The sequence below is a fragment of the Lissotriton helveticus genome, chromosome 2_1 (assembly GCF_964261635.1).
Source record: "Lissotriton helveticus chromosome 2_1, aLisHel1.1, whole genome shotgun sequence".
NCBI lineage: Eukaryota > Metazoa > Chordata > Amphibia > Caudata > Salamandridae > Lissotriton > Lissotriton helveticus.
Genome location: NC_136059.1, coordinates 1,135,017,604 through 1,135,038,366, shown reverse-complemented (window position 1 = coordinate 1,135,038,366; position 20,763 = coordinate 1,135,017,604). Strand labels below are relative to the sequence as shown.

At 41.3% G+C, this 20,763-nt stretch overlaps 1 protein-coding gene across 1 annotated transcript in view; it reads left to right on the top strand.

The window, feature by feature from the left end:
- CNTLN (centlein) overlaps positions 1-20,763 on the top strand; it is a 1,434,305-nt gene that overhangs the window by 1,294,270 nt on the left and 119,272 nt on the right. Inside the window, exon 26 of the mRNA XM_078675976.1 lies at positions 15,370-15,447. Within this exon, the coding sequence (XP_078532102.1) occupies positions 15,370-15,447 (78 nt within the window). The remainder of the gene's footprint in view (positions 1-15,369; positions 15,448-20,763) is intronic.

Sequence of the window (20,763 nt, the reverse complement as noted above, 5' to 3'; positions counted from 1 at the left end):
TGCCATCACAATGCCTGCTGTCAGAGCCAGCAGCAGAGTGGAAAAGGCAGGTCAAGGCATGGAGAATGATAAAAGCAGCTGTTTCAAGTACGAAAACGAAACTTTTCTTTTCTTTTCTCTGCTCCGTTTTTCTAGCTTAAAGTGACAAGTGGAGAGGTGATATTTATGAAAATATTTGTATTGTTTGCACTCCTTCTGTAATTATAGAAAAGTTAATATCGTTTTGCATACTTCTACAGATTTTGAGCAACTGCAACTTTCTTAGAAAAAACTGACTTGTATTACACTGATTCTAAAATCTTTTTGCAGCAAATATCTAATAGCGTTTTTGACTTGTTTACTTTTGCACTAAAGATTCTATTTGTATTCTTAATATGTTCAAACATGCTCTCTCGTTCCTAGAGCTATGCAATAAGGATTTTTGTGGTTTGTAGGAAAGGTGATGGTGTCTCCAAATATTATAAGGGATAAGGTACCCCCTGCCGAACATGATAGGGATTTTGCAAGTCACTTCGGAGTTCCATACCCTTTAAAGCAACTATGCCTTTTGTCTTGTTCCTCATATGGTCATGGCACTTCTCGTGACTTGGAATATCCTTAGAATGTATGGCAGGGGATACTTTAACCCATGTATTATGCCAGGTGAGCAGTTAACACAAGGCAGCAGGCAATTGTCATAAATATTACAGAAAAAAACCATGTCATTATGCATGAGACCATTATATTTTCATTTGATAGAAACAATCTGCCAGCCTTACTTCATATTGAATATAGTATGAGTAAATCAGTGTAGTAATTAATGAGTGTTACCAACAAACACTGGCCATCAGGGTGCTCTCTGATTACATCCAGTATTTCTAAACTCATTAATGTGTGTCTTTTGGAGTCACACAATCTAGACCTTTCATATGTATAGCCATTTCTATCGGATTAAGCGATGTCTAAAACGGTGTTACGATGCCAGCTCTCGTAGAACGTACTATATACTTTAAAATTACACTCCCAGGCACGGCTGGGCTGAACTTCCACAGGAATGATTTTATATGGACAAACTGTAAATAAACGTGGGCAGCCAAATGCTGCGTAGCCTGTGGCTCGCGGCCTTCCTTCTTAGAGCTCTTGATTTATCCGTGTCACAGACAGAGGGCTGCTGCCTAGTGACTAAAACTCCAAAGAGGATAACTGCGAGGAGGCAGAATTTACTGTTCGCTTTAATATGTAGCAATCAATACGTGACACACACAGAATATTGTTTTAATTGGAAAGGCTCATAAAAGCAAATGTTGTACTGGCGAGCCAGCATAACCACCGAGGGCCCTAACTTGTGAATTAATTCCACCCCTCCACAAATTATAATTTTATTGGAGGTGCTAGCTGTAAATTAACAGTGGCCATCAGAGGCAGCCGATGCTGTTCTCTGGTAGTTTAAGGACTACGGGCACGGTGGATGGCTCGGCGAGTTGAACGTTAGCTAGCCACTGACACTTGCGGTGAACCGCAGGCCACGAGTTCGAATTCCGATGCTGCATGTTCACCCTTACATTCTTGGGTAAAGTGGACACCATTAAATTGGACAGTAGTAACACTTATTGGGACTTGTTTACAGGCCCCTGGCGCCGCCCGTGCGTCACTTTCTCCCATTTTAAAAGTGACGCACCTGCGGCGCATGGGGCTTGTAAATAAGCTCCATTGTGTTTAGCGTTTCAAAGCGGCATACGTGAGCCATAGGTAGCGCTATATAAAAAATAAGGTATTGTAATGTATTTACAGTGCCTGCTGGCAGCACCATTACTCGTACGTTGCTTTCAGTCATTGGGCATGCGCTTGTTTGTTGACGTGTGGGACAGGCAGCAACCCTGCAAGGCGTACTTCACATTAAATGTGGTGTTCCATGCTGAAGAGTATAAATGTAAATCTTGAGTCTTCAGGGTGCCTATGTAATACATAACCTAATAATGTAGGGATTGGCCCGTTTGTGAGGGCGCCTAATTTTGACTTAGAGAAAAAAAAGAAACGCAGTTAATTTATTTTTGTTTACTATGCGTTTATAAGATAAATAATTTAATGTGTAATTAATCAGTGTACATTTCAGATTTAAGATAGTTCATGCATTGCAATGCTCAGACTGTGTGCGTGTGTGAATATATATAGATCTATATATATATATATTCACTGAAAAACCACAGGTTTCAGGAGTTATATAGTTAGGAATTAGCTTTTAAAAAACCTTTTAAATTCACTCAAAAAACTATAAGTTTTAGTGGTGTTATAGTTAGCTGGACATTTTACTCATACAAAACCATTGAAATTGCTCCTATATAGTTAGTTGTACTAACTATATTTCGCGCACCCGCAATCCACTGCTGATGATGTCACATATTAGATCATTCATGACATGGTCAGTGACATCACTGATGACATCTCAAATGACATCACTGATGACATCACTGATGACATCATCCAGTGAATGTGGTTTGCTTCGTTATTTAAATATGCATTATATATAGAGCAATTTGCATTGAAGAATAAGTGGATATATATAAATAAATATTTGGATGGAGGATTTAGTAGCAGTGTAATTGACTGTTTACTTGACCAATTTATTATGTCTTACTAAATATAGTGGATAGTGACTAAACTGTGTGAATATCTGTATCACTTTGTCAGTTGTTGTGTAAACTGATTCTACAGTTGGTTACTAGCTATGTGAAAGTCTATATTAGTTATTGATTAGTTAACTGAGTATTTGTATGGGAGTGTGAAAGTGTGTGTGGTTCGGTGGGGGGTGTGTGACTGTCCAAAGATGTGTGAATAGTTGATTCAGTAAATATATGAAGTTAAAACTACATGTTCTAACAGTTGTTTGGGTGAGTGAATATCTTTATGGGTGTGGTGATGAGCAAATATATTTCTCAATGGTACAGGTCCAACAAACTAGAAAAATAAAAGGCAGTGTATGTGTCAGTTGTTGTATATAAATAAGTATACATAAGACACAATGATTGTGCGAGTGACTGTATGGATAACTGTATACTTGTAATAATGATTTTATAATTCACTAAGTATGACTTACTATCTAAATGAATAGAAGAAGTGGTGTTTATATAAGTGTTTTTCTAAGTAAATATGTAAGTATGATCCATTGTTTGCATAAGTGAGTAGGATGACTTCATATGTGAATAGGATGCGTGCTGTTGTTTAATGTCGATATAGATGTATAAGTATTTTTGATAGTGTTCTATTGTTCATTGACAGCATGTATGAGTGAATCCATAGGTAAGTGATTAGATGTGTGTATACATCTATGAATCACTGAGTGGATTTTTAGATACTTGTATTGCTGTGACAATGGATTTAAATATGATACTCTGTATTTTACAGAGAGTGATGAAAAATTGTAATAGTGTATGAAAAGGTGTATGTGATTGTCACGTGGATGATGTCATCAGTGATGTCATCAGTGATGTCATCAGTGATGTCACTGACCATGTCATGAATGATCTAATATGTGACATCATCAGCAGTGGATTGCGGGTGCGCGAAATATAGTTAGTACAACTAACTATATAGGAGCAATTTCAATGGTTTTGTATGAGTAAAATGTCCAGCTAACTATAACACCACTAAAACTTATAGTTTTTTGAGTGAATTTCAAAGGTTTTTTAAAAGCTAATTCCTAACTATATAACTCCTGAAACCTATGGTTTTTTCAGTGAATTTCAAAGGTTTTTTAAATGCTAATTCCTAACTATATAAGGCCTGAAACCTATGGTTTTTTTCAGTGAATTTGCAAGGTTTTTTAAATGCTAATTCCTAACTATATAACGCCTGAAACCTATAGTTTTTTCAGTGAATTTCAAAGGTTTTTTTAAATGCTAATTCCTAACTATATAAGGCCTGAAACCTATGTTTTTTTCAGTGAATTTCAAAGGTTTTTTAAATGCTAATTCCTAACTATATAAGGCCTGACACCTATGGTTTTTTCAGTGAATTTGCAAGGTTTTTTAAATGCTAATTCCTAACTATGTAAGGACTGAAACCTATGGTTTTTTCATTGAATTCACAAGGTTTTTTAAATGCTAATTCTATTAGCGGATAACGTTTTTATATATTAAAACGTTTTTTAAATCTCAAATGCCTGCTTTGCTAACAGAGTTTTTAAGCACAGGCTCTTTTGTCTCTGGTGGCCATCTTGGGAGACTGCATATCAGAATTTTTTTAATGAAATATAAGAGGATTTGAGAAGTCACTCAAAATGTGCCCTAATTTTTCTTTCTTCAACACTAATCATAATTTCTATGGCAAAATGAACCCCCTCATTTTGTTCCTTTGCAAATTAAATGTTTTAAGTGTTAACACTTTATTCCAATCAAGATGACTTCAGGTGTGCCATACTTTTGTCATAAGTAAGACTGTTAGCGCTCTAGTTGTTCTTTAGAACACTCTGGGACATTCTGTCATTGGGCTATAGTTGGGCTACATCTGGCTGATATTTGGGCTACATTTGGTTTTGTTTGTCTCTGGTGGCCATCTTTGGGCTACATTGGGCTACATTTGGGCTCTAACATATATATAGCCCAATGTAGCCCAATATATATTTTTCAACGTTAATTTTCGTAAAAACCACTGGAGCACATATCTTGAGACATAGCAAAGGCACATCAAGCTACCAGTCCCTACAATTTTGCCAAGTTTGGTGGAAAACCATTCAGCCGTTCGGGCTAAAAGTGAGTCCAACCGCCCTACGGAAATTAACATGGGGAAAACACGTTTTGGGACCCCCCTTTTATCTCGGCCCCCGCTTGACGAATCCCCCCCAAACTTTCAGGGAAGGACCGGAGCGCCGCGAGGCAAAGTTAAGGAAAATTTCAGGAAGATTTCTCAACCGGCGCCAAAGTTATTCCCAATAGAATGTTGCGATTTCCCTATGGAAAACAATCCTAACTATATATACCTACTGGCTATCGCCAGTAGGTAATATACATATATATATATATATATATATATATATATATATATATATTATTCAGTCGTAAGTTTGCCACAATAAGAGAGGACCACACCCAGGTACGTATATCCAGCCACTTTAATGATGGAGGAAAGCAATTTCAAACCGCTACGTTGTCATGCACTCTTTAAATGTCCTTCCCGACACGTTTCATGCATCAGCATTTCTTCAGGGGCTCAGGGCATTGGTACACAGCTAAGACTCGGCTCATTGATATTGACAGTTCTCCCCGCCCCGATGGGCGTGGCCTCATGGAACTTGTAGTGCCATTATTATCCTCATGTGAATTGCTGAGAAATCGCTGAATCAGGGCGGGGAGAACTGTCAATATCAATGAGCCGAGTCTTAGCTGTGTACCAATGCCCTGAGCCCCTGAAGAAATGCTGTTGCATGAAACGCGTCAGGAAGGACATTTAAAGAGTGCATGACAACGTAGCGGTTTGAAATTGCTTTCCTCCATCACCGGGTCCCTTGAAGAAACCGGACACCGACACCGCTGATTCAGGGTAATTCGTCAACGTTTATTAGCTACATTGCTGGGCTGTAACACGTTTCAACAGGATCCCCTGCCTTGCTCACACAAATAAAGCTCCACAACTCTCCTCCCTTTTGTTTGGAGTTTTGGGTCACATGATGTAATAGACCCAGACAACATCCTAGGAGAATATAATGCATACAATCTCAAATACTTTACGTTAAACTTTTTCTCAAGCCGTATCATTTCTTATTGTTACATTTTTAAATTGTTTGCTATTTCTGTTGTATTTTATTTTTTCTCATGCCTGAAAATGAATCTACTTGCAATTAGTTAGAATATCGCACTGCTATGCCCCCTGCTAGTCGAAGTGCGTGGTTCAGGTATCATTTAAATCAAACATTGACATTGACCATTGCTCCCTCTATTTTGCATTCTTTTCACAAGTGCGCAAATCTTCGAGGCCACGGTCTCCTACTAGTATTGCAAAACAAAGAAGTTGTTACAACAGGCACAAAACATCTCACTCTTTGTGTGCGCACAAACACAATACCCTGACTTCCCTTCGATATCATTGATGTCCCACACAGTAAAGTGCAAGTGCAGACATGCAAAATAAACCCTTATGTTATCCGACTTACAATAATAACAGGAACAAGCTCTATAAAGTGCATATGCGGTGATGTACAATTAGGAGATTTTTAGCTCTATAAATACATTGGATCCCACAACAGTAAAGTGCTAGTGCTTCAACATCTTTAAAGTGCAAATGCTCTTGTGTTCTCTAGCTCATACGTTTTTTCTATACTTGCATGATCCAATAAGTGCATATGCATTACTGTAGACATCCAGGACTTTGGTGCTACAGTTGTGTTCCAGAGAGTGACAATAAAGTGCTAGTGCAAGAGGCAAAGGCTATTGATATCAATTGAGTGCAAAGAAAAGTGCAAAACACGCTGTAAACAAATATTATCTTACTGCTACAACAGTTTGAGACCTTAAAGTGCAATAGCTTAAGACAAGTATCTCTTTTCTTTATCTTCTCTTACTTTTTTTGTTTCCTTTTATTATTAACTTGTCCACAAAATTCTAAAAGTCTATTTCATGTTGACAGCAAGAATTGTATAAATACACATACTACAGACTGATTTCACACTCTAGTTGGTAATTTGTCACCACTCCTAATTTTGCTTTGCCTCTGTACATTAATAGAGGTATGCCTGTTTGTCCTTCCTATTAAACCTTCTTCATACTAAACTAATTGCAGCAGGGACAACCAGAAAAATAACATTCTCTTAATTTCTTATATGATTTATTGGCAATGATTGTGAACTTTTATTAACATCTCCTTCTCTGCGTGACTAAAGGTTAGCGGGTAAAATTGTCAATCCATCTACAGATGGACATGCAAGTCTTCATCTGAATTAAGGCCCTGGGGGATCTTGGTGTCCAGCAGAAGAATGTATCTTGATTCTGTCTGAATTTCGTCTCCCTGCTTCCCCCATGCCTGTTTTTAGGGACTGCGTCAAACCCCTCCCAGGGGCGAGTTTGCCTCTCCCTCCCCCCACCTTTGACTGGAACCCTTTTCACTCAAATTATACCGCATGGCACGTTCTGTGGTGCCCTTAAAAGGTCGCAGTTTATTAAAAAATAAAATCCATGAGACCTCATACTTCATTGTCTTTGCAATTTTTAAGAATGTCCAATCATTGTTGATGTGCGCTACCAGTCTTTTGGTGGTAGGGCCTGAGCGCCGTGAGCCCTTTGTTTGCGGCTTCCAGGCTTCAACTTGCTACCGAATGGGTGGGTGTCCGTCCGTACCTGCCCGGGCTGCAAGTGCCCCATGCTTTGCCCTGGCCCTTTGCTGGCCCCTCCCTGCTCCTCCGGGGGGCCTGCCGTGTGGCTTCCAAAGGATCCTGTGTGAGCCTTTCCTCTTTTCTGCCGGAGCTGCACACTGACATTCCGCTTCCTCAGACCCCTGCCGTGAGGTATCCCAAGGGTCCTGTGGGAGCATCACATCTACTCTGCCATCAATTTGCTTCGTCCTTAGCTCCCTCAGTGTCCCTGGCGTGAGGCATCCCAAGAACACTGCGTGAGCCTTCCATCTACCTCTAGCATTTTTATCTCTTTTTTCTAATTTTGTTAAGATTCTACCACCTCGCCTCCTTGCCTGCGGCTGCGACGCCCGCTTCCACTTTGGTGTGGGTGGGCTTCAGATCCTTGTGCCGCCGGGGGGAATTAGTGTTTTCCTAGGGCCCCTTGCCCCTCTTTTACCCCCCTTGGCCGCTAGCAACCTCACCCCCTTATTGGGGGGTGACCTAGCTTGCTCCAGGGGCGACCAATGCTGGTTGTCCCTTTTCGCGGGCTTCCTACGGGGAGGGGGGGTGCATGTTTCCCGCCCCGGGCTGAATTTGTTCCGGGCCCCCATCGGGTTTGGCTTTGCCTTCCCGGGCCCTGGTTCCATCACAAAGTAGCCAAGTTCTATGGGATCACCCCCTTGTACTTCATTGATGTGCCTCACCACGGGATAAGTCCTAACCTTGTTTTTTACAGCCCCGAGGTGCTGAAGGATTCTTACGTGCACCATGTGTATCGTACTGCCCACATATAATTTGGGGCATATACACTGAAGGACGTAGACCACATGGTCACTCTTGCAATTAAAAAAGCGTAGTATTTTCCAGGGTTTTTTCAACAATGGCGAATTGATCTATTTTCTGTTAATGCCATGTTGACAAGCCTTGTATTTCAGGCATTTATTAAAACCTGGACTCGCCTTTAACCATCCTTCTGTTTCTGTCACGTCTGGGCTGTTTACTACCACATAGGAAATACACGTCGTGTGTGGTGCAGAACCCAGTGCCTCGCTCCTTGACCATCCGGACCGACAACAGGATTATTTTTATTGCAATATCTGCTGAGACAAGGAAGACCTTCACATCAAGAAGGCTTCCTTCCCTATATCCGGCCGTGAAATATTTTAAACCCACGAGGCTATTTACTCGATTTAAAAGGTCTAGGAAGCGAGTGTTAAAACAAAAAAGATTACATCAGGTTATTTACTCGATTTAAAAGGTCTAGGAAGCGAGTGCCAAAATATATAAGATTACATCAGGATATTGATTATTTCTTTTAAAGAATCCATTCATCATCAATAGCTATAAGAGACGTGAATGTGAACTATATAAATCAGCCCTTTTAATCTGGCTATCATCCATTTTCAAGTAAATCAACTTGTTGTGCCTTTTTAAAGAGTGACATACGTGGCTACTCCAGAAGAAGGCGCTGGTCGCCGAAACGCGCGTAGAGAATTATTCCTTTATGCCACTTTTTAAATTCTTGAATTATTGTTTCTTTCATGTATTGATTGTTTTTTATATATTTTTATTAATTTGCTGATTAATAACTTGTCTTCAATTTGATGATCTGTATGATATAATTGATATGATGGATTTCCTTGTTTGATGTCTTGTATTGCACTGACTGTATTTTTGTATGTTTGTATTAATCTGTTATAAAATAATTTGTGTTTGATTTTAAGATTTGAATTGCTTATATAATTAATAATAAAAAATATTCTAATTATACCTACTCACACTATTTCGCCTTACATGATTATCCTGTTGTGATACAAATTGCTTGTTGGTTGAAGTGCCCTGGTTGTTACCTTTCATGCTACTACCACATATTGCCTCATGGACTTGGCCCTTCGAAAAGTCAAAAGCGGCCTACGGGAGAAGCTGCTACCTACCGTGGGATCTTTCCTCACTAGGTGCCAATGCCTATTCATGCAATCTCTCACATTGACAGGGTTGGCATTGTACCCCGTAATCATTCTGATTTGATCTTTCTTTTTGGCAGCCAGCCTGCCTGACCTCTTTATTTTCTGGGAATAGAATCGACTCCCTAGTGGTTTCTTCCACTTTATTAAGAGCCTAAGTTAGCACTAGTTGGCCATAGCATCTCTCTTTGAACCTTTGAGTTAGTTTCTCCTGCGCTTCCCTTAGTGATGGCTCGCTACAATTCCTCTTCATGTGCAGATATTCCGCATAAGGTGTACCGAATTTGAGTTTCTGTAGGTGAAAGCTATCTGAATGCAGCAATGAATTCCCTGAGGTTGGCTTCCTGTAGGTACATGTGTGTATTCTCTTATTTTTTATGAATACTTCCAAATCCAAAAAGCATACCACAGTCTTACTGATTGTACTAGTGAATCTTACATTCAGGGAATTCGCATTCAAAGCAGACTTAAAGACATTGGCCTCTCCTGTGAGCCCCTCCACAGTATGAACAAATCATCAATGTAGCGGGACCAGATTACAACATTATCCCTATACTCTGCTGCAGAGTTGACCCTGAGCACCTACTTCTCTCACCAACCCATGTGAAGATTTGCATAGCTGCGGGCGAAGCAGATGCCCATGGCTGTGCCCCTTACCTGTCTGTAAGTATCCCTACTGAACAGGAATAGTTGTTTTCGAGGCATAATCTGGCCATTTCCAGCAACATTTCTGAATGCTGGTAATACCTGATGGGTCTCCTGTCCAGGAAATGTCTAAGGGCTCTAAGGCCATCCTCATGTGCAATGCTAGTATACAATGATGCTAAGTTAAGCGTGATTAATAAGCATGATTCATCCCTGGTTATATCATGTATTCTCCTCAAAAAGTCTCTAGTGTCCTGGATGTAGGGCGGGAACGACTTGACAATATCCTGCAGGAAGTAGTCTATATATCTGGAAGTTGTCTCAAACAGACTACCAATTGTCGATATTATCGGCCTTCCTGGCAGGTTTTGCATATATTTGTTAACTTTTGGGGATCACATACAGTATGGGCGTTACAGGATCATCCACCTTCAAATACCCATACTCCCCCTCAGTGATTAAGACCATCCCTCTCTTTATAGTATTTGTTCTTGACTTCCAACAGATTGTTCTGTGGGACTTTTTGGTAACACCTGGTGTCCCTCAATTGACTTTTGGGTTCGTCATTGTATTTCTGGAGGGGCCATAGAATAATGTTCCCGCCCTTGTCCGACTTTCGGACCACAATGTCCTTCCGTGCGGACACGTTTTCCATTACTTTAGAATATTCTTTGTCTTTTCATTTCATGCCATTGCATAACTTTTCAATGGACAATAATGAAATTGATTTCAGTTCCCTTATTACCCTATCTGAAAATGCGTCAATGGAGTTCCTGGGAAGATTAAGAACAAAGGTGGGTTTCCTTTTAAAATGTGTTGCTGTACTCCCATAGATACTAACCCTGAAAACCTCTTAACTGACCTATATTGCTTTTATCATGACCTATATAGGTTCACTGTGTCAGAAACCCACCATTATTGTATAACATCTCAAAGTTTTAAGACAAACAATATATATTTGTTTAAAATTTTATTACATTTATTACATCTTTTCTTTGTGCAAATAGATGAATATTTCCAATTCACATTTCATAATTATATAATTTAATAAACACATCAAATGGCCTTGAGAAGTGGTCCTGGAGAGACAATTTCTACACCTTAGATTGTTTGATGACATCCACGAATACAGATCTCTCCAATACAACTTGGGACCTCCCAGAGGGCTGAATCTCCATGTATGTGTATTTATAGTCTGATTGCAGTAAGAATGAGTGTGATTGCGTTGGTGAATGAATGAATCATAGGTTGCTGCTGATATAGGTATTCTTGTGAATTTTAGCAAACCTAATTGCAATAAGCCATGATTTTTGATCATATTGTCTGAAGAAGATGTGTTTGGTTTTGCACTTAGGATTGTCTTTGTGATTTTTCTCCATTTCATGTGTGTATTAAATGAAATAATAATGAAATGTGAATTGGAAATATTCATCTATTTCCACAAAGAAAAGATGTAATACAATTTAAAATATATATATATTATTTGTCTTAAAACTTTGAGATGTTATACAGTAATGGTGGGTTTCTGACACAGTGAACCTATATAGGTCATGATAAAAGCAATATATGTCAGTTAAGAGGTTTTCAATGTTAGTACCTGTTGTTTTCCCCCTCCGCTTGGACCTTAAAGTATCACAGGGGGTGCCGTCTTTTTCTTACAGTTGTTCTCCCATAGATGTCAAGGCCAAATAAATGTGCTGGTTCCTTGCAGGTTGCAGTAGCATCGTTGTCATATACACGCGGTCACCACTGGCTTGTTATAGTTAGGACCGCCTTTCTAGAGGAAAAGCATTTCTGGGCGCCTTTTGACAAATATTCACTAAACTTTCCCAAAAAATCTCATCCACCTTTGCTCCTTCCTGGAAGTTTTGGGATGGTCCGTCAAGCAAGTGGGGGCGAGAAAGAAGATGGGGTCCCAAAATGTGTGTTGCGCTATTCATTTTTCCATAGGAATATTGAATAGCGATACAACAAATATTGTTGATACAATTACACTACATTTGGCAGGAAGTGTGCTTTTTGTGATTAGGTGTAAATCAATTCAGTCATTTTTGAGAAATTAAGAATCGAAGATGAAGATATTTCATGCCTTGGAGTATCCATGGAGAAAGCAGATCTTGAGATGAGGGCTAATTCGCTGCCACCACATCAGCAAATATGTGGTGCAAGCCATTTTAGGACTCTGGGACTGAGTCCCCAGTCCTGAAAATACTTTAACCGCTACCGCGCTAGCGGGTTTTCCCGCTGTGCGCTGAAATTTAAAAATCGCGCGGTTTTTGACAAAGCCAGCTCGTCATCCGCGTAGCGCAGGTACCGCCCATGACGAGCTGGCTTTGTCATCAGCGCGGAATGGGTTAAAAAAGATGATATAAGGAGGCAGGGTAGGGATACGCTGCCCCATAGACCTGGTGGGCTGGCCCCAGAGGGCCCACCAGGGCTTAAAATGATTTTTTTTAAACTTTACAGTGAATTCGCCGTGGATCCCCCTACTTTTCTTTCCCATCATCTCCCCCCCCCCCCCCCCCCCCCCCGGTCAGGGACCGGCACAATCTATTTTATAGCAGGGGTATGCTTCATGAGATAGAGCCGAATCCAAGCCTCCTTGATGCCTTGGGGACCCCATCCCCAGGGCAGAGTTGCAAATTATGGGGAGGGGGTGTGTGTCCCCCTCCCCAAGCCATTGTATGGCCCCAGGGCCGCCTCCACCACAGTGTTCTAAGGACCCGCAAGACACAGTGGTTTTCCTGCCTGTTAGATTGCAGGTAGGAGAGTCTAAAGTGCTCACACCTGGCAGAAGCAGAAAGCTGCTTCCGCCAGGTGGGAGCACAAAGGTTCCTCCGTGCCCACTCTCTTGCAGGCAGAAAGACACAGAATTGGTCTCTCCTCCCCCAGCGGAATAAAAAGAAAAGCTGCTCCTGTTTAGTGGGAGCAATGCCAGGATCCGACACCCCAGTTAAAAAAAAAACACAAAGGGCTGCTGTATCCTGTGCTGGCATGGTGCCGGTGAGGCCGCAGGGCCCCTGGGGACCCCCTGCACCTCTTAATATTATAAATGCTATGGGGTGCTCCGGGTGGGCTCTGGGGAACCCCCATTTATAAAATATTTGTAAAAAATGGTTGGTTACTAATGCATGGCCTAGGAGTCCACTTGCAGGAAGCAGGAGTGGCCCTGGGGCAGCCCCCAACAAAAATTAAACCTGTGGATGTCTCGGCTGGACACTGTGACACTTAAAAACTACATTTTTAAAATGAATAAATGATATATGAGCAGCAGGAGCCACTTATTTATAATTCATTGCTCCAAGCAAGGTTGGCCCCTTAAATCCTGGGAGGGCTTCCTATTTACATTTAGTAGATCCTGGTAGTGGCCTTACAAGGGGCGCCACCAAGCATTTTTTTATGTTGCGGGGCAGTATCAAGTTTACCATCCCCCCAGCAACATTAAAAAGAAAAAAAAACAGTAAGCCTCCTGGGTCATTAAATCCTTGACCCCCAGGAGAGCTTATCATATTTTACACAGCACTCCTAGCTGGAGCTCTATGCTATTCAGCTGGAGTGCAGGGACTTCTTGAAGTTGATTTATGGCTGTATTTTGTGGGCTTGTAAATGTTAAAAAAAAGACTCCAAGTTATGTTGATGCTTTTGTTTAAATAAAAATGTATTATATATTTGACAATCTCGTTTTCTAAACATCGCACTGTATGAATTAATTAAATATACATTTGTTTAAAATTATAGGTGATTTTTTGTCAAAGACAATATGTCTTTTTTTATATGTTCATATGGTGCCCCCTTCATAAAGTCAATAGGTGTATTCTTTATGTTTAGGTGTTCTGACTCTTTGACAAAGTCAAAGTTACTTAAAATGATACATTTTGTATTATGATGTCACATAGCCGTGCATGCCCACCGGGGCTACGGCACCAGGCCCTGCCCCCAACCTTCTGCTGTACCAGGGTTGGGCACTGGGCCTCTCCTGCAGGCCCTGCCCACAACCCTCCACTGCACTGCCTTAAGTAACTATAACTCAAGCCCTCGCCCTGCACTGCTTATGATCAGACATTATCACTTATAACATTTTCTATGACATCATTGATAAAATCACAGCAACATCTGAACTGACATTTATGACAACACTGTGCATGCCAAGGGCACACGCTATAGTTACTTGAGATACCTATAACTGGTGAGTTTCAGTGGTTTTGTTTGTTTAGAACTGTATGTTTTAAGTGATATTTTCACCTAACTATAGTTTCCCTTTAACCGTTGGGTTTTTCAGTGAATATCTATTACGTAGGATTCTGAATTCCCTGTCTAAAAACCCTTATTACTGGCAACTTGTGATGTTGTGATGCACCTAGTCGCCTGTAATAAGGAAATTACGTAGGCACTCGCCTGTAATAAGTGTTTACCGTTGAGTTTTTGCATCATAATACCTGCTTCTAAAGCCAGCAGCAGGACTAGGAGCAAAACAAATAAAACGAAACGTGTTTTTCCTTCTGTTCTGTTTTTCTAAATGTACAATGATAAAACAAGAAGAAAGGAGATATTTACAGCAGTGTTTTTCTTTTTTGAATGCCTTAGGTAATTGGAGAAAGGAAAGAATCTCTGTGGTTGTTTCAACACTTTCTTAAACATATCCATTAAAAGAAAAAAAAATCTAATTTGTATTAAATTGATTCTTATATCTTTTTGCAACACGTATCTTACTGCTTTTTGGTGTATAACTTGCACTAGAGATTCTACGTTTAGTCTTCATGTTTTTGAACATGCAAACATATTTCTTTCATATGAAGCTGTAACACACCAACGATTTAAGGGGATTATGGGAAAGGTGATGATGTGACCATGTATTATAAGAAATAAAGGACCCCCTTCCATGCATTATAAGGATTTTGCAAGTCACTGTAGAGTTACATTACCTTATAAAGGAACTCAGCTTTCGGCCAGAGCCAGCCTGGAAAACCAAAAGCAGCCCTAGCAGAAATGCTCAAACCGGAAACTCTTACTTCGTCTCCTCGCACAATCTCTCTTTCCATCCATTTTCTCTCTATTTCTCTCTCCTCTTCTCCCTTTCTGGTTGCTTACTCTTCATCTTCCCTTCAAATCTCTCTATTTCTCGAAGCCTCCCCGTGCCTTCAGCAGTTCACCTGAAAAGTGGGTGAAGTGTTTGCGGCACCAGGAGTGACTGGACTGTCAAACCTGTCCTTCAATGGCTCTAGCCCATTTGGAGAAATGCCCGGTGGAACTAAAGACTTGTGCTGCCTTGCTTTTGGCCCCAATCCTCTATATGAAGCTCGTTGGTGACTTAAAACATCCTTAAAATGTACAGCGTGGGGTACTATACTCCATATATATTTTAAAGGGTGGCAACAACAGCTGCGCTTTTGAGCCTGACCTAAAAATGATCTGCCAAGCTCACACATATTGTAACTAGCGTTTGATCTTTTTCACCCATAGGAAGCAATAAAAAGTAAGGAAGCCCTGGAACAGGACCAGCTGTGGATGCACCACGTAATGAAACTTTTGGAAGGACAGGTACCACACAATTATACCACACAGTTAATATGCACCATCATTAGTGTGCTCGCGTGGAATAGCACTATTTAACTATTTGTATATTAAGCTGTATCTCTTTTAAGACCACTTATGTACTCCCAACTTCACAGCCTACTCTCTTTTAACACCAGTACCTCGCGCAGCGCTTGTTAGAAGAAAGGAAACGCAAAGCTTGTAATCGCTCATTTCAAGAGATGAAAAGTTGGTCTCTGGTCAGCGGCATCGGCGCGCACCCTGGCTCGTGCTCTAATTTAATTATCTGGCCGGTCTGCGCGCGAGGAAGACGGATCAGGCTGTTCCTCTCTGGAAACCCCGCCATCTTGGGTTTCTTTAAAGTCGGCGGTTGATGCGGACACCCGAGGAGTTCACGGGTCTCCGTGACCTTTTACCGCGGACCTGTTTCCAGTCAGTTCATGTTTTCCTCCCTGTCAGACAGCTGTTTATTACTATGTCTTCCCGCATTCTCTACAATATTTTCTACTGAGACCTCGAGCAGCTTGTTAGTGGGAACTAAATATTGATTTGGCATCCTGTCGATGCAGAAAGAATGAGAAAAAAAATTCCACCAGAGGCCCCTCAAACATTTTCCTATCGACATTTTCTGGGAAGAGTGGAGAGAAGCGCAGAGGATGACAAGGCTGAGACTAGCTGCCGTCCCTCAGGGCTCTGCCGGGACTGCTGCTGTGACCTGTGTGATACTTTCTTCCCTCTTTCAAGTGTTTTTTTCTCCTGCGCAGGCAGTCTGCCGGGACGCTCCCTTCTTGTAAGTGATCAAGGGCAGTTTATTGGCAGGTGAGAGCCCTGCTTTTCTAGTCATAGCCTGCTTTTGTTTTGACATCATTGACAACATCTCGAAAGCTTTTTTTTTCAGTCCTACTGTTAGCTGTATTTTTTTTTCTTCCAAGAACTACTGCAATACTTAATCATTAATAACTGAGGGCAATGACAAAAATTACAGTAGATTAAGGGAACGATTTCCTCGTGCCGACATTTACAAAAGCCCAATATGGTACATAAAGAAAAATATATTTGCACGCAGACGTGGCTGGCGTTTTGGTACTTAGGGATGGTGATTTATAAAATATTTGGATGACATCAAAGTGGCAATCTGTGTGATGGCCATTGTGTAATATATATAAGCACAGTTTTTTGTCAGTTCCCCTTTTTATTAACTTAATCATTTACAAACCCCCACTTTTTTATGTGCTTATTTTAAAAATCTTGCACACATACACTCCTAAACGTTACTCTTTATTGTCATTTTTTTGCTTCTGATGCCATTGGTCCATTTTTACCTTGTGGCAAATTGTACGACCGTTTAATTGCTTCTTTTCACCACGCTGCAGCTTTCTGTGCTTTTATTTTCATATTTCTCCGGATTATTGCTGGTGCGTGTGCCTCATTCTTGGATCTTTACATCTGCGAATCTGTAATCCTATCCACTGCCACGGTTCACCCTATCAGTCGTTTTCATGTGGCACCTCTCTGTCTAGCCATACGCCCTCGTGACAAACCTTTGTGTGTTAGAAACTATTCGTTGCCCCGTTTGATGCTATCATGAACTCAGTAGTCGAAATTGTAGTGTCACCTGCAGATGTGCACCATTAATACTGAGTCCAGAAGTCATAGGTTCAGCTGCCGGCAGGGCACAAAACAAAGCATTTCTTTCTCAGCAAAAATGACATATCAAGCATTTACAAATGCCATAGAGTTTTGTGTTGCTCAACGCTCTCCCCAAAACCCAAGTATGGGTAAATAGGTGTCTTGCCTGGGTTTTGAAGCGGCTGGCATCAAGGGGACGGTAAACTGGGGCGGGCCTTAGGAAAGGACTTCCTGCTCCCGACCTCTCTCGACTCCAGCTTGGTTACCAGGAAACTCCCTAGACCAATCTTGACATGCTCTCATGCTGTGAGAGCAGCGCCAGCAATGGTGGGAGCGGCCTCTTTTGGCGATCCAAAGCGCTGTGGAGGCCTGCACTTGCTCTAACCCAGCCGTCTTAAAACAGCTGGGTTAGACATTTCAAAGTATGCATGTCTGGCTGGTCGTCTCAAGATGACCAGCCAAACAGACATGCGTACCTCTCCCCATTGAGCAGCGGCTCCGCCCCCCTCCTGACGCTTGGTTCAGGTCGAGAGGATGAACTGAAAAATTGTAATTAATTACCATTTTATTTTTCATCTAAGGGCTTTGAGGGGATTTTTTTTTAAGTATGGCGAGGCTCCTTCGCTCAAATGGAAGAGCTATCCCTGAAGGTCAATCTTGCATTTTAGCATGCAGTGCATAATGTGTAAAAAATTAAGTGTCAGGGCTCTGGTCTGGAGGCCATGGAAGCTTGCACCACACATTGCACCTGATATACTACCAGCGACAGTAACAGCACAACTACTGACCATCACGCTCCTACAAGTGTAACAGTTCGGACTATTTCAGGCCACCCAAACTATAAGTACGGCTTGGGCGTCAGGTACTAGTCATTTTTAATGTATATTCAATTAATAATGAACTGTTGTGGTCCTCTTTAAATTAGCCAGACAGTGCCACCTTGTGGCCAACTGTTACAAGCGCCAGTGTTGACAATTAAGTGCTGGTACCGAGTAACTGAACCTCCCGTCTCAAATTAAGCACTGGTGCCATGCACATTACATGTGTTCTTACACTGGTTCCTTCTTCTGTGAACCTGCTCGAGCTTAAATGTGTTATCATTTATGTACATACAGGGCACAAGTCCTAAATAAAGAAGTGGGGGGACGCTCACAGACCGGAAGTGAAGTCACAACAGGAAGTGACGTCACGAAAGGCAAAAACCTAGAAGTGGGGGGACGCTCAAATACGTGAAGTGACGGCTTGACCGGAAGTGACATCACGAAAAGGAAAAAAAAACTAGAAGTGGGGGGACGCTCAAATACGTGATAGCGCTCACATATTAAATTTTAGTTCAAGGACTCAAGTATGTTTTGTCACGAGTTAGTGGCACCTGGTAGGTGTGCTCATGAAGCCCTCACCCACCAACCTAGTTGGTGGCATGCTTCATCATCGGGCCCACCCAGGTGCCACTAACTCGTGACAAAACATACTTGAGTCCTTGAACAAAAATTTAATTAATTTTTGTTATCTTTACCTTTCGAGCTAGTCTCTTTTTGATTAACTACATATAATCCGGGGGATATGGACTAGCTTTCTGGTCCTCTCTCTCTCTCTTGATACACGAATGGAGCGCTCACATATTCCCTTGCATTTTCACTGATGACCGAGTATCAGATTTTAGTTTTTATGACATTTTGTTAAATGCAGGTTTTGGAAAGTGCTTTCATCTCCTATGCCCAAAAAGGAGGGGCAAAATACAATCCATTCTTTTTAGCGTAGTAAAATGATTTTCCGGGGTGTACTACAAGACTTTGTGGTGATAATAGAACATATTATCTGCTTGTAAAACTCACTAGGCTTAGCTGATCGATCAATGTCATTATCCGTGTTTACCAAATGTACATGGTGCAATACTTGGACCCAGAAACTGTTTATAGTGAGTTCCTGAAAGTGTCTTGTTTCTTTCAGTGAAATAACTGTTTTCAGGGTCCTGCAAACGTGAAAGCTTTATTGAAAACCTGGATTTTTGGGAGAAAAGCGTGCATGAACCACGTTCTGCATATGCTATTTCCGCAGCCCACTAGATGTCAGTGAAGAACTAAGAACGCCATTTGAAAGTCATCAGAATATGATCAGCCAAATTTGTACTGTTAAAATAGGTTTGTGTTTAATAGTTGGTGTAGCGCTTTTGCGCAGGGGGGACGGCGTCCATCCATTGGTTGAAGATCTCGGCGTCTATTGGGTACCCTGGCAACGGCGAACCTGGTAGGCACAGGGACGTACTGACCGGTGTGGTGCCCTGCGGCAGTCCGAGAAACTTCCGGATTCAGCCAGCCACCCGGAAATGCATTGTTTACTTTGAGCGCGCTCCTATTTTGTAAGGGTGGACACGGTTTTGATTGAAAATGGTGGACGGCGTTTTGATTGAGCAGGGTGGACGGCGTCCACCCTGGAAAACCCTCGAAAATAAGTGGGGGGATGCCGTCCACCTGCGTGGTACCCCGACTCGTGCCCTGTGTACATATATGTGTCTTGCACAATCGTATCAATACATACATGGGAATTCAGTGCTTCATTTTAGCCACTGGGGGGCACTGGCACCTTTGTTTTTCTTATCATGTTTTTACCAACCGCAATAGAGGTGAATTACACAGATGTGAAAGATGGAGGAAGAGAAAGACAAGGAAACGCTCACAAAAGGAGAAAGCAGGATCCTGCAGGAGTGAGCTAAAGGAGGAGGGAGTGTCTGGTGGTGAATTAGTGAATTCAGACTTGCGATACGAACATTTCTGCCAAAAAGGACTGGAGTCACCACGAACTCTTGGAAGACCAATTAGACAAACGACTGATGCCACTCAAGCATCGGCTTTACAACCTATTGCTACCTCATTATTAGGTGATATCTATTCCATACCGCTCACCGGAAGATATCACCCATACCTGAACCTGTTAATATTTATGTTTGATGCACCCAACGATACCCATACTACTCTTATGGCTTATTACGCCGATATTGACTTGTTAATAATATACTATACTACCTCATAGAACTTGACTGCATGACTATGACACTACCTAAACATAGGCACACTCTAATACTAACAACTTAGGCCTTAGGAATATATCTTACTTTAATCACCGTAGATAGCACACTACCTCCCACATCTGATTTGTTTTGCTGCTATAATTGCTATTATAATGTCAACTGTTTAATTCTTCTATGTCTTTAGGTAATCCCTTTTCTAAGCATACTGCCCTACCCCTATATATGTCTTGCTGTTATAAATGTTATCACTATGTCAATCTGTTTTCCATATGTTAAGCGCTCTGATACCCACGGGTCATGTCCGCGCTATATAAAACACTATAAATAAATAAATAAATAAATAAATAAATTAAAAAAGTATGAGGTGGTTTTAAATCCACCAGCCGTGGGATTCCATGCACCGACATTTAATTGCATCGGCCATGGGCTTCTAAGCAGAATTTCAGACACCAGTGCTGTTTCTTTCACAAATTAAGCGCTGATACCATACTTAAGCATGAGCCAGCATTATGATAGGGTTATCGTGTTATATGTGCGCGTAGTATGACATCACTTCCAAGCATAATACAGGGATCAGTTGAATAATATGCCACAAACTGGATCTTTGTGGAATGGATGCCAGCAATGTGTTCAGAATTAGCACAATTCTGCCAGGACCACCATGA